The following is a 13554-nucleotide window of genomic DNA, read 5'->3' on the forward strand; positions in this document are numbered from 1 at the left end:
CAACGGTTAACATTAAAAAAATGACGATTAAAGTCTTTTTTCCAAAGAGATTGTTCTTTCAGGTCTCGGGGCTGTCTATAAATGACAGAACTTTTTATGGGAGGGGGGATTTTCAAGACTCGCGCCCACCTCTGCAATTGAAACAAACACACAAAATTACAGGACCCCCACCCCGATGCCTTACGTACTTTACAGCCAAATAAGCGCAAATCTCGGCTGTGGTCTCCATGGGCCAGGGCCTCCATCCCCACCAAGTCACTCGGCCCCCTCCCACACTGCCTCTGTTGGCTGCCTCCCTGCTCCCCCCTCTTTCCCTCCCGCTCCCCCCTGCCACCGCCTGCTCCGCCCCCTTTCCCCTCCCACTCCGCCTGCTCCCGCCCAACCACGCCCCTCCGCGCCCCCCCGGCGGGCCGCTCCCTCTCTCGGAGCGCCCCTGGCGCATTCCCCCCCCCAATCGCCAGCCGCGCCCCTTCCGCCTTCTCCTCCCCCCCCCCCACTTCCGCTCCTGCCCCACCCGTCCCCAGCCCCGCCTCTCTCCGCCGCGTCTGCGTCTCTGGGAGCGGCAGCAGGACGGCGAGCGGCTCTCCGAGCAGATCGATGGAGGCCCGGCGGGGCTGGCCGCTGGGGGGCGCTAGCTCTCGCTCGCTGGCTCTGGGGTGGATTGTCCGCGGCCTAGCTGCGACTCCGGACCAGCCACCATCTTAGAGGAGAGGAGCGGGCTGGAGGGGCTCTGGGGCCGGGCCCTGCCGCACACAGGTACCGGCGAGACCCGCGCAAGGGCTTCCGGCCCCGAACCCAACGGGGAGCCGATGCCCCGTCTAAACCCTGGTCTGGAGAGTCAGTGGGGAGGGGACCAGCCCCCCCGTCCGTGAGTGAGGGGGGCGGTGCCCAGCGTGCCCCGTGGTTGTGTGGGGAGTTCGCCGCCTTCCCCTGACCGGCCTCCCTTTCCGGGGGGAGACTCGCCGCCGCCTTCCCCTCCTGTCACCTGCCTGGGAGGGGGGAACCCCCTTCCTTCTGCCCCGGGATCCACTGGCTGGGGGCTTAGCTTCCCCTGCACCCCCACTGGGCGGGGGGGGGCTGTCTCCTCTCCCCTCCCCTCCCTCATCACCGGGGTGGGGTGGGAAATGGGGGCCCGTCTCTTTCTCTCCCGCCACCCTCAGAGTGGGAGTGTCTCTCCCACCCCCATCCCCAGAGCAGCGAGGTGTGTGTTGGGGGGGGAAAGGGGCCTGGCTCTTCCTTTGCCTCCCGACTGTGGAGTGGGGGTTTGTGGCGGGGGGGGGGAGGTTCTCCTGCTTGTTTTCCCCCATCCCTAGAGTGAGTGCGTGGAGGGGGGAAGGGAACAGAACCCAACCCCTAAACTGGAAGCCTGTTCCCGAAGGTGTAAGGCTTCCCCAGTTATGAGGGTGAGGAGTTACTTTGTGCTGGACTTGATCTCACCATTGCTCTGTAGTTGTCTACCCCACTGCAAGCTGGTTTCTTTTGATCTCTTATTAAGGATTGGACAGGTGATAGCCAAGAAATGATTACATGCTTCTGATAATTCAGTAGTCGATATTCTTCCTCGTGTGTGTGTGTATTAAATGCATGATCCAGCATGTTATTAGGGGGCACCATTGCTCAGATGAGAGGTAAGAGTGAGCTCCTGAGCAGTTATTAAAGATTCCCTAGTACTTTTCACAAGTATGGCTGATGTTTGGGCCAAATTCCATTTGGATAATTTATGTTCTTCCTAACTAAAATTCCTCTGTATTAATTTTATATTGTACATGTCATAAATCCCAAAATTGTTGTGTAATGTTACCAGTTGTCTATTTTGCCACAAAAGTGTCTTCCCTTCGGTGGTGGGTGAAGTTGAATGTGTGCAAGATTTGTCAGTTAAAGACAGTAAAGTTTTAGGATTCTTCCAGATGGAAGATGCTAACTAGACATAAGTTTTCTGTGTGATCTCTTCCCAATGCTTAAAGTTATGGAGCTCATGGTCGGTTATTCCGGTAATTGTCAGTTAATGGTGTGTTTAATTATGTAATATACCATTTCTATTCACACTTGCAAATTACAATATAGCTGAAAATTTATGCTTCTGACACTTGTATGAGAATTTAGATTTTTTTTCAAATATTCCTCTTATTCTTTAGATACTGGGAACCAGCTCTACTATTATTTATATACAGAACATTTTGATGTCATGGAGGTACTGTTTTCAAGTGAGTATTGCCTGTTGTTGGACTCCAGGTGTTTCATGAGATGAAATAATTGAGCTTATTTTAACTAATTCAAAACAAAGTGTTTCCTGTGCACATTTTGGTGGTCTGTTTTTTTTTTTAAATAATTTTTATTTGGGGAGGTGTGGTAGACAAGTGTCAATACTCAGCACCAGCATATGAGACTTGGGTTCAGTTACCTGTGCTTTGCTTAATGATCTGGAGATTTTTGCAGAGGAATCTACTCTTTTTATGGAGTTTTCTTTGAGTAAGGACTGCGGGATTAGGCCTTTAGTGATTGCTGTATCTCTCAGAAACTGTCCCACCCTTCTGATTTAAAGATTGCCATTGTCTTACTTTGAAGGAATTCCTCCCCACCCACTATCCTCTATAGTATGGTGATCAGCTGTTATGGGTCTGAATTCTTAGGGTAATAGAAACAAAGAAAGAACAACAAATAAAACCTGTATGTTTTTTTAAAAATATTTGCACAAAATGCACTGATTTGTTTTGCTTCTGACTTTGTGCCATCAAATGAAAAACTGAGAGACATGAGTTAGTCGATACAAAGACTGACCATTTCTATATAACCTCTCTGAGGTTGGTACCCTCTTTTTTTTTTTTTTATACACCTGTCCTGGCTGTCTAATAGGTATTTCTTGACTTGGAAGCATGGTAATAAAATAGTTAGTCAATCCACTTCTATTCATTGTCCGATTGTAGCTAAAACATAATTTCTGTGTCTTCATCCTACCGTATGACCCACATACTTCACAGGTGTGAGTGAAGTTAGAATCCACTGAGGCCAATATATTTCAAGTCTCTTTTGGCACATGCCCTTATGAGAACAGGTAGTGTTCAGTTAGTAGGTACATCTTTTGTTGTTTTCATGTTGGCCCACATTGTGGTGTGGGTGCAAAACTGTGAATACCGAAAAAAATTCAGTCTGTTACCTGTAGTATACACACTGCTTTACCAGTTTTTGTGTTCATAAAGAGGCTTCTCTTATGATCAACAAGCTATTTGAGATCTGTGAGAATATGAAGAAATCATATTGTTCTGTCTTCACTATTAAATTGTATTATAAATTGAGAATGGTAATAATCTGTAGAGAAACATGGTGCTAGTGTGGCTTTGCTGTCAGAGATTATGGGACTTCTTGCAAATGAAATGACACTTGCAGGATTGCACATACTTACTACCCTTCTAAATACACTTTTGGCATATGTATCTTAGTAAAAACGGTGTTCTATCTTTTGTGAATTAGCATAAGGCCATTCCAGCCCATTGATCCAAATGTAGGTAGCCAAGTGAAAATACATTTGAGACAATTTTAAATACCCAGGGGATGGGGTAGTATCTTTTATTGGACCAACTTCTGCTTGAAAGTTTGTCTCTCTCACCACCAGAAGATGGTCCAATAAAAGATACTTCACCCACCTTCTTTCTCTAATATCCTGGGGCTGATGTGGCTGCAACAACACTAGCTTGCAATGCTTGTATTGCAGCATACAATAAGGGCATTTATGTCTGGGAATATCAACTGTTTATGCAGAGTATCTCTACCTAAAATTAAGTGTTCTAGAATAGTTTAATGTGTGTGTGGGGGGTGGGGGGAGACACCATTGAGTTGGGATTTTCACTCTTCACAAGGTATTGGAAAGGGGTGTTTTTAAGTTTTCATTCCTTTTTGGCTCTCTGCAGAAGGCCTGCACGTAACTGGCTGAAAAAAATGGCTCCACCAGATGACAGTCTCAGCTCTAATATGGTCTAAATGGTAAGGAAAACTATTTTGTGTCTAGGCTACTGTCAGCCTCTGTTGAAAAGTGTTTATTAACAAAGGTGGTTCTGAAGCATATTTAACTCTTATCGTAAAGATGACATATAAAGGAAATCTGATTTTTGTGGCTGCTGTTGCAGAGAAAGGTATTAATGATCCAGTGTCTGGAAGCTGAAGCTAGACAAATTCAGACTGGAAATAAGGTGTACATTTTTAACAGTGAGAATAATTGGAATTATTTACCAAGAGTCATGGTGGATTCTCTGTCACTGGACATTTTAAAATTGAGATTGGATGTTTTTCCAAAAGAGATGCTCCAGGAATTATTTTGAGGAAGCTCAGTGACCTGTGTTATACACAGATGTTATACATAGATGATCACAATGGTCCCTTCTGGCCTTGAAATCTATAAATATGTCTTAGACAAGCAGTATGTTTTGCCCCAGATAACTAAGACGAGGGACATGCAGCACAATTTTGAAGTATATTTTTTGTTTAATTGCTTTCAGGTTTAAAAAAAACAAAACAAAACCATATGATCTGTTGCATGCTGCCATCTCCATCTCACAACATGCATACACCAGAGGAGCCTGCACATAGTAGGGCAGGAGTGTCAGACACATTCTGTGAGAGGGCTGCACTACATATTTAATCTTTGTTCTTGGCCCTGATGTCAAAAGGTAGGATACTAAATTGTCCTCAATCCCCAGTGGATTTCTCACTGATGATAGACACTGAATGGAGTTGTAAGTGCTCAGAACCTTGTAGGAATCCAGCCCAAAGGGAGGCTTGCGCAGTGATAGAGGATAGAATATGGTCCTTATGCAGTAACTAAATTGTTAGCTCAAATTCTGCATTGTATTGCATGGAGTACAACTCCTGTACACTTAAATGAGAGCTAAAGCTGTATAACTGTGAACAGAATCTACCCTTAGAAATGTAAACTGTTGTATTCAACTTCAATGGGTTGTGGATGGAAATGATGGAGGGCAGTTTTGGGACCAGTGTCTGTTTTCCCCCTCTATTTGGTCACTGGTGTAGTCAGTTACAATTACTGCTATTGTGTCCGTAAATCAGATAAGCATAAAACTTCACCTACATTATTTAGCTTTAAAGTAGTAGAGTTATCATCCTAGCTGTATAAATGAGGCAGTTCGTACCTCTCAAATTTATTTAAGGGGTCCATCTACTGTGCAGCTCTGAGGTGAATTCTCATCTTGGGTAGACGTACATGCACTAGTGTTGCAGCGATGGCATGGGTGGTGACTCGGGATAGCTGCTTGGTTGGCTAGCTAGAACTACCACCTCTGCCATTATGGCCTCACTGCTATTTTTAGCATGCCAGCTCAAGCAGAGCTGGGGTGTTTACATCTGCCTGAACTGGGAATTACACCTCCCAGCTGCAGTGTAGACATAGACTTAGATAGTATGTCAAGTCATGTTCTGCAGAGTCTGACTTTGTTATGCGTCTGGAAAAATATTTAAGATGGGCAAGGTGTTTGATACCACTAGCATAGGTTAAGGTAGTTCCTGTGTATGTGTATAATTTTTTTAACCTTTTAAAAAGATTTTTCTTTCTGAAATGCTAGCCCCTGTCTGCAACGGGGTTGCATAGTAAATGTAAAGTGACTAGCGGGTATAGTGTGTGTGCTAGGTCACTGTGGGTAGCAGCCTGCAGTGGATCTGAACTCTCTGACCTCCAGAATGGATAAACAAATGATAAGCTTTTCATCTTCAAAGTGTGCTGCAAGTGCCTCTGAGCCTGGCTTATTAGTCATTCAGCATATGTCCCATGTCTTATTCCTGGGGGAATTCTGTGCCAAAAAATTAAAAATTCTGTGTGCAGTATTTTAAAATTCTGCTTATTTTATCTATCAAAATTACACAATATAATCACAACCGTTTCAATTATTTTGGTATTTTATTTCAAAATACCTGTCAGCAAGTGTGTCTGTAACAGTACACAGAACACACAAGATTCAGGAAATGTTTTTGACATATAGATTCCTTACTGGACATATTAATACAGAGAGTTTCCAGAGAGTATTTATCAGTGGTTCAGAGTCATGCTTGAAGGGCATAATGAGTGGGGTCCCGCAGGGATCAGTTCTGGGTCTGGTTCTGTTCAATGTCTTCATCAATGATTTAGATAATGGCATAGAGAATACACTTATAAAGTTTGCGGACGATACCAAGCTGGGAGGGGTTGCAAGTGCTTTGAAGGATAGGATTAAAATTCAGACCATTTCTCCAGTTTGTCCAGATCATTTTGAAGTAAACAGGATGAAATTTAATAAGGACAAATCCAAAGTACTCCATTTAGGAAGGAACAATCAGTTGCACACATACAAAATGGGAAATGACTGCCTCAGAAGTAGTACTGCGGAAAGGGATCTGGGGTCTTAATGGACCGCAAGCTAAATATGAGTCAAGAGAGTAGCACTGTTGCAAAAAAAAGTGAACATCATTCTGGGATGTATTAGGAGGAGTGTTGTAAGCAAGACACAAGAAGTAATTCTACTCCGCTCTGATTAGGCCTCGGCTGGAGTATTGTGTCCATTTCTGGGCGCCACATTTCAGGAAGGATGTGGACAAATTGGAGAGAGTCCAGAGAAGAGTGACAAAAATAATGAAAGGTCTAGAAAACATGACCTATGAGTGAAGATTGAAAAAATTGGGTTTGTTTAGTTTGGAAAAGAGAAGACTGAGAGGAGACATGATAAAAGTTTTCAAGTATGTAAAAGGTTATTACAAGGAGAGGGAAGAAAAATTGTTTTTCTTACCTCTGAGGATAGAACAAGAAGCAATGGGCTTAAATTGCAGCAAAGGAGGTTTAGGTTGGACATTAGGAAAAGCTTCCTAACTGTTCGAGTGGTTAAGCACTGGAATAAATTGCCTGGGGAGGTTGTGGAATCTCCATCATTGGAGATTTTTAAGAGCAGATTAGACAAATGCCTGTCAAGAATGGTCTAGATAATTCTTAGTCCTGCCACCAGTGCAAGGGACTGGATTAGATGACCTCTTGAGGTCCCTTCCAGTTCTATGATTCACATTTGCAGGAGATAATGTTGCCAGCTTCTTTTTACAATGTTTGAAAGTGAGAACAGGGGTTCTCATGGCACTGTTGTAGCTGGCGTCGCAAGATATTTATGCTACAGATGCTCTAAAGATTCATATGTCCGTGCTTCAAGCACCATTCCAGGGGACATGCGTCCATGCTGATGATGGGTTCTGCTCAATAAAAAGCCAAAGAAGTGCAGACTGATGCGTGTTCATTTTCATTTTCTGAGTCAGATGCCACCAGCAGAGGGTTAATTTTCTTTTTTGGTGGTTCAGGTTCTGTAGTTTCTGCATTGGAGTGTTGCTCTTCTCAGACTTCTGAAAGCATGCTCCACATCCGTCCCTCTTAGATTTTGGAAGGCACTTCAGATTCTTAAACCTTGGGTCGAGTGCTTTAGCTATCTTTAGAAATGTCACATTAGTACCTACTTTGTGTTTTGTCAAATCTGCAGTGAAAGTGTTCTTAAAATGAACAACATGTGCTGGGTCATCATCCGAGACTGCTATAACATGAAGTATATGGCAGAATGCGGGTAAAACAGAGCAGGGGACATACAATTCCCCCCCCCCCCCAGGAGTTCAGTCACAAATGTAATTAACACATTTTTTTAATGAGCGTCATCAGCATGGGGGGTAGGGCAGGGATTGTTAGGGAGTTAGGGACCCTCTCCCATTCAGTCCTTGTGTCCCTGCACCTCCACTCAACCACTCTTCTTCTCCCTGGCCCCATGTGTTCCTGTACCCTCTCTCAGCCACCCTCTGTCACCATGTGACCCACTCCCATTCAGCCCCCACCCCAGTCTGTCCTCCCACTAGCCCTTCTGAACCCGTCTCTGATTCCCCCATGTGACTCCCATTCTTCTCCTTTGCAATATAACAGGGGTCGGCAACCTTTCAGAAGTGGTGTGCAAGTCTTCATTTATTCACTCTAATTTAAGGTTTCACATGCCAGTCATACATTTTAACCTTTTTAGGAGGTCTCTTTCTATAAGTCTATAATATATAACTAAACTATTGTTGTATGTAAAGTAAATATGTTTTTAAAAATGTTTAAGAAGCTCCATTTAAAATTAAATTAAAATGCAGAGCCCCCCGGGCAATGTGAGTGCCATTGAAAATCAGCTCATGTGCCACATGTTGCCTACCCCTGCAATATAATTTGTTTTCTGTTTAGAAAACTTATTATTGAATGAACATGTATATGTTACACAGTATTTCATATTTTTATTTTAGGAGACAGCTTTCATCTTGACAATGGCAGCTTGAAGTCTCTTAAAGTCCAAGCATTTATTTTGTTTTTAAAAATTACTGTGCAGGTATGTAAAATATAAATCTCGGTAATTATTTTCTCAATGTTCTTTTTTATTTCAGCATGTTCTCAATGTGGGGAAACGAAATACTGCATATTTTCACTTCCTTTTTACAGATAGTCATGATTTAAAATCTATTTGCATATTGTGAAAGAATTGAAATAGTACAACAGTTTAAGATATCCAGAATCCTTATTTTCTCTTCACGCACTTCGCATTCCATATTAAATTTTACAAACTTTAATATTGCTGTAATACATAGTGCTATAAGATAGTGCTTTATCGAAGCTTTAGAGAAGAATCATGGGTTTGATATTGAGGATCAGAACAGATACCCAGGACTCCATCAACTTTCAGTCTAGTCAGTACTGCACCTGTCTTGAGTGCAAACTGAGATTTCACAATCACATTTTCCTATTAAGCATTTTTTTTCTTGTTGCAGCGTGAAACACAGAAAACAAGAAACTGGCCATATAGGGGAAGTGGAGATGCTAAATACACACATTGCAGTCAAATGCACAAGAAAACTGAAAAGATAAATATTTTTTCTCTAATTTCTTAGAGTTATGGTGATCTTGGCTGTTACTTTTAATAAGTATTGAAAAAACCCTTTAGACATAAGTGGTTTTGTAATTGGTGTCACTTAAAATGATTAACCATGAGTAGAAAGCAGTATAATATGTATTAAAATTTATCCATTAAAATATAAACCAATCGAGAGAACTTGTGATCTCTGAAATATTAGAAGAGTAACTTTAGGGGGAAATCCTGCCTTCCACTATTCTCTCCAGCAGATTTCAGATGCAGAAGTGGGGTAAGTCTGATATGCAAGAGTAGGGCAAGAGGTTAAGAGACTATCGGATGATCTGTACCAGCTGTGTGCTTTGGAGCAGTAGAGGGATCTGGGATGTGACTAGGCAGTGCGATGGCTGAGGGTCAGTGGCTCCACCATTTAGTGGATTACTGGTTGTTCCTAACCTCAGCAAAGCAGGCATGCAGGAGCCTTAGGCTACAGTAGCCTTCAGACTGCAATAGAAGCTTGAGAGCCACTCTTTCTTTTACTAGTCTTTCTTTTGCCCTGCTTCATTCTCAGCTAGCCCTCACCTGGAGACATCAACAGGGTCACAACTCCATCACTCCCCAGTCTTCAGACCTCTTGGGCTCAGAGAACAGGAGACATCTCCCTTGGCTAGTGTCAACCTTCAGCCCTCTCTGGTCATGGCTCTCTGGCCTGCGCAAGTTTTGTCGGTGACCACCCAACTGCCTTCCTGCAATCAACAGCCTTATCTGGGTCCACTGCATAGCTTGGGAACGCTCTCTAATCCCTCTTTCCGGGATATTGCCTCCCTCGTCCAGCTTAGCTTTGCTCTTCTCCTGAGAGCTATCTCTAGAGTTTGGATTCTAAACTCTTCCCTTTCGCTGTCACTTTTTTAAAACTTCCAGGGGCAACCCTGCCCTCCACATCACACCAAATGAGGGCACACAACTGGACTTAAACTGGAGATGGGCCAGCTACCTTGTTATACTATTTCTTTCAGTAAAGAAAGTTTATTCCAGAGTCAGGATTTGCTACATAAAAGTTAATGAGTTAGTAGTTCAGTTCATTAAGGAATCCTTACTAGTATAGCTTTTTATTTTAATAAATAGAAAGGAATTTTAAGTTTTCCATGACTAAATCTCTTAAATAAATTTATTCTAAGAATGTGTGTATGTAGAAGTGCAGTTAGAAGCATAAAGCTTGCTAAATCAATATCTCTTACCAAGGTCCACTGGCAAGTACTTAACTTCTTTCTGGCAATAATAGTCTCAGGTATGAGACTTCTAACTTCCTGTTCAGAGTCTAAAGAAAACATTTTTTCATCCTAAACCGATACTTTTTTAATCATAAAACTTAAGGTCTTGCCGAATTTCAAGTCTACTGATGGGCAGTCTTAGTGCCACATAAAACTGTAAATTTAGTTGTATAATAAACTTGAGTCCCCTTCTCTCACCTTGGTGAATGTACAAGTGTGTGTGTATTGCTGGCATGGTCAAGATAAGTCTTTGTTTGGAGTAAGACTAATGCAGCTTGTGATTTCAAAGGCATCTGTAGCAAGATATAGAAAAGGTGGGTTGATTTCACTCTCCCTGCACTTTAAAAGACCCGTATGATATTTTACAATATACCTTCTTCAACTTAAGAAAAATTGTTAAAATAATGTTTCAAGAGCTTGACTGTGAAAACTAAAGTTAGGAATTTGCAGTGACAGCTTTGGTCTGGCCATGCAATATTTAATCCGTTGCCATGTATGTCCATCCTGTGCACTGAACGAGGCAGGGGTACTGTGGGGGAAAAAATAGTATGTGATCATATCATTAAAGATGTTACAATGATGCATATGCCCAGGGCAGCAGAAATAAATTTGCATGGACAGCTGTATATTTAGCATTTTCTGAGTTGATTTTGCAGCCTAAACAACATTTTTAATGCCCTTATTTGATCAGCATGCTCCATCCTGTACATATGAACAAGTATTGCCATAGTTAAACATTTAAACCCTTTTATACTCTTGGTATTCTAGTAATTTGCTCATCTCTTCCTTATCCTTAAGTCCTGATAACGTAGATCTTGTCAGTACCAACTTGGGTAGGGACTTTTAAAATTGCCAGAGATTTTCTGCGTGTTAACCTAAACTTGATGTCTTGAAATTTGTAGTAGACATGTCTGCATGCTCTCCTGTTGATTTTTATTTTGTTTTAAATACATCTTTACATAAGTCTTCTTAATGTTCTTTTATATGACACATCTAGCTGAAAGCTAGGACAGGTTTACGCTACCACTGAAGTTATTTAACTTACATCACTCGCGTATGAAAGACTCCCTTCTGAGCAATGCAGGGTACAGTGACCTAAACGCTGTCCATACTGACGCTATGTTGGCATGGAGCGTCTTCCCCAGACATGCAGCTGGGCCAGTGTAGTGCTTCTAGTGTAGACCGGCCCCTAGTCTACAGTGGTTGTTTTGATAGCTAGGTACTCAGCATTCGTGCAGTATGAATAACTGATTTTTTTATTTTATATTTATATATACTATATAGTCACTATCTATAATCGGTATTTTGTTCTGTATTGATGTTTAATAGGTTACAAATGGTGTGGGTTTTTATCATGAACCGAATGAGCTCCCAGTGCAGTTCCTCCACTCAGCGTAAGCGAATGGCTCTTGGAATTGTCATTCTTCTACTTGTTGATGTGATATGGGTTGCCTCCTCAGAACTCACTTCAGTAAGCATTGTTTCATGCTTCTTATTTTTAAATAAGGGGGGAGAATACTATTACATAAACATTTTTGAAGCTCTGATCACATTTATACAGAGTTTTACTTGACACATTTTTTTAATCTTAAAGAAGGGTGAAAAAAAATCAGAATCCTCCAAGTAGCTAACAGTGCTGTGAGCCAGCATAATGCAAGAACTATTGTTTTAACTATGGAAGGTATTGTTTAATCTAGAAATTGTCAGTATCTTGAACCAACAAGTATTTTTATTTTTTAGTTAGGGAGTCAAAACCTGATTTACGTATTATATCTGTTTAAAAAAAAAAAAGCCACTATTGCCACAGGGAGCAGGTAATCTAGTTACATCCTTAAAAATTAGTCTGTATAATGAACCTGTCATTCTAGCTTTACATTTCGGATTTTATTAAACTACTTCCAGTAGCCTGTTAGGGGAAGTTATTATTGTTATATTGGTTCCCATACTGAAAAATAAGCAATGTTGCTGTTAATAGACTAAACTTAAAGATCACTGTTGCTTAACTAGTTTAAACAATTCCAGCTTGTTTACAAATGAAGATTGACTTAACACGGCTTTGAAACTTTACTATGAGGAAGAAAAATGCTGCTTTTAACCATCTTAATTTAAATGAAACAAGCACAGAAACAGTTTCCTTACCTTGTAAATATTTGTTTTAACTTTTACTGTATTGTTTTAGTAGTTTATGTTTAACACAGTAATGTGCTGTATTTGTGAGGGTTTTTTGTTTGTTTGTTTTTTGTTTCCTCTGCTGCTGCCTGATTGTATTTCCGGTTCCAGATGAGGTGTGTGGTTGACTAGTCAGTTCGTAGCTCTGGTGTTTGTAATTCTGAGATTCTATTGTATGTGTTTTGGCTTCAAGATGAACCACTGGCCTGATTTGGACTTGAAAAGCACTGATTAATTGAGAAGTCACATGACTCATCAGTTATTTATGAAGACTATAACTATTTTATTTTCATTCTGCAGTATGTTTTTTCGAAGTACGAGAAGCCTTTTTTCAGTACCTTTGCAAAAACATCCATGTTTGTTCTATATCTCTTGGGATTTATTGTTTGGAAACCATGGAGGCAACAGTGTACGCGTGGGTTTCGTGGAAGGCATGCAGCTTTTGTAAGTATTTTTCAATTTAATAACCTAAATATACACAGTAATTCAAAATTTAATGTGGTGTGGGAATTAAGGGTTAGTTTATATTACTTTGCTGATAGATCTATTGGCAAGGCCCCCTACTGGAGATGCCCATTATGCCAGCAAAAATTCTTTACCCAGCATAGTTAAGCCACCACCCTGAACATAATATAATTTTGACATTATAAGCTGCATCTACATGGATTTTGTTTTTGCTGTCATATCTGTATCAGTTAGAGATTTGGTTTGTTTGTTTTTTCCTCTCCTCCTTGTCTTCCCTGCCAACATAGCTATGTTGGCAAAACTTTGTCATGTAGACCTGGCCTTACAATAACATAAGCTAAACTCCAGATGTTAAGTGAATCAAATACTGATTTCATTAAAGTACCATTACAAACTGAACAGACAGAAATAGTAATTGCAGGTTGTACAATTGAGTCTATACCTGGAATTAGTACTCTAACATTATGATTTGTCACTTTTTATATCCAGTTTCTTCACATTAATTCTGAATAGCATGTTTAGAGAAACTAAAATCAGACACTTTTTTGAGATCATGTTCAGGAACTTGGTAGAATGAGTTTTGGTTTTGTCACCAACTAAATGTATGTGTAGGGTTTTATGTTGCTAAACATCTTTGTAGACAAAGACTGTGCTCACATTATAATGGGCATATTCTACACTCAAAATTTGGCGTTTGATATTAAATTCAGTGTCTAAAGACTTTAAACTCTCATGAGAGGCCTGGAACTAACATCATATTGCAGAGGGATAGAAGC

The 13554-nt window shown here is 41.1% G+C and overlaps 1 protein-coding gene across 6 annotated transcripts in view; it reads left to right on the top strand.

Annotated features, from left to right (window-relative positions):
* The first annotated feature begins 565 nt into the window (after positions 1 to 565).
* SLC35F5 (solute carrier family 35 member F5) overlaps positions 566 to 13554 on the top strand; it is a 57386-nt gene continuing 44397 nt past the window's right edge. The window contains exons 1-7 of one of the 6 annotated variants that reach the window (XM_045032465.1): positions 574 to 756; positions 2136 to 2204; positions 3906 to 3978; positions 4491 to 4661; positions 8275 to 8357; positions 11474 to 11615; positions 12614 to 12757. In XM_045032465.1, coding sequence (XP_044888400.1) covers positions 11481 to 11615; positions 12614 to 12757 — 279 coding nt within the window. In that variant the 5' untranslated portion in view covers positions 574 to 756; positions 2136 to 2204; positions 3906 to 3978; ... (1 more) ...; positions 8275 to 8357; positions 11474 to 11480. The other 5 variants (XR_006582656.1, XR_006582655.1, XM_045032461.1 and 2 more) reach the window with 5 other exon arrangements.

The sequence above is a fragment of the Mauremys mutica genome, chromosome 10 (assembly GCF_020497125.1).
Source record: "Mauremys mutica isolate MM-2020 ecotype Southern chromosome 10, ASM2049712v1, whole genome shotgun sequence".
Lineage (NCBI taxonomy): Eukaryota > Metazoa > Chordata > Testudines > Geoemydidae > Mauremys > Mauremys mutica.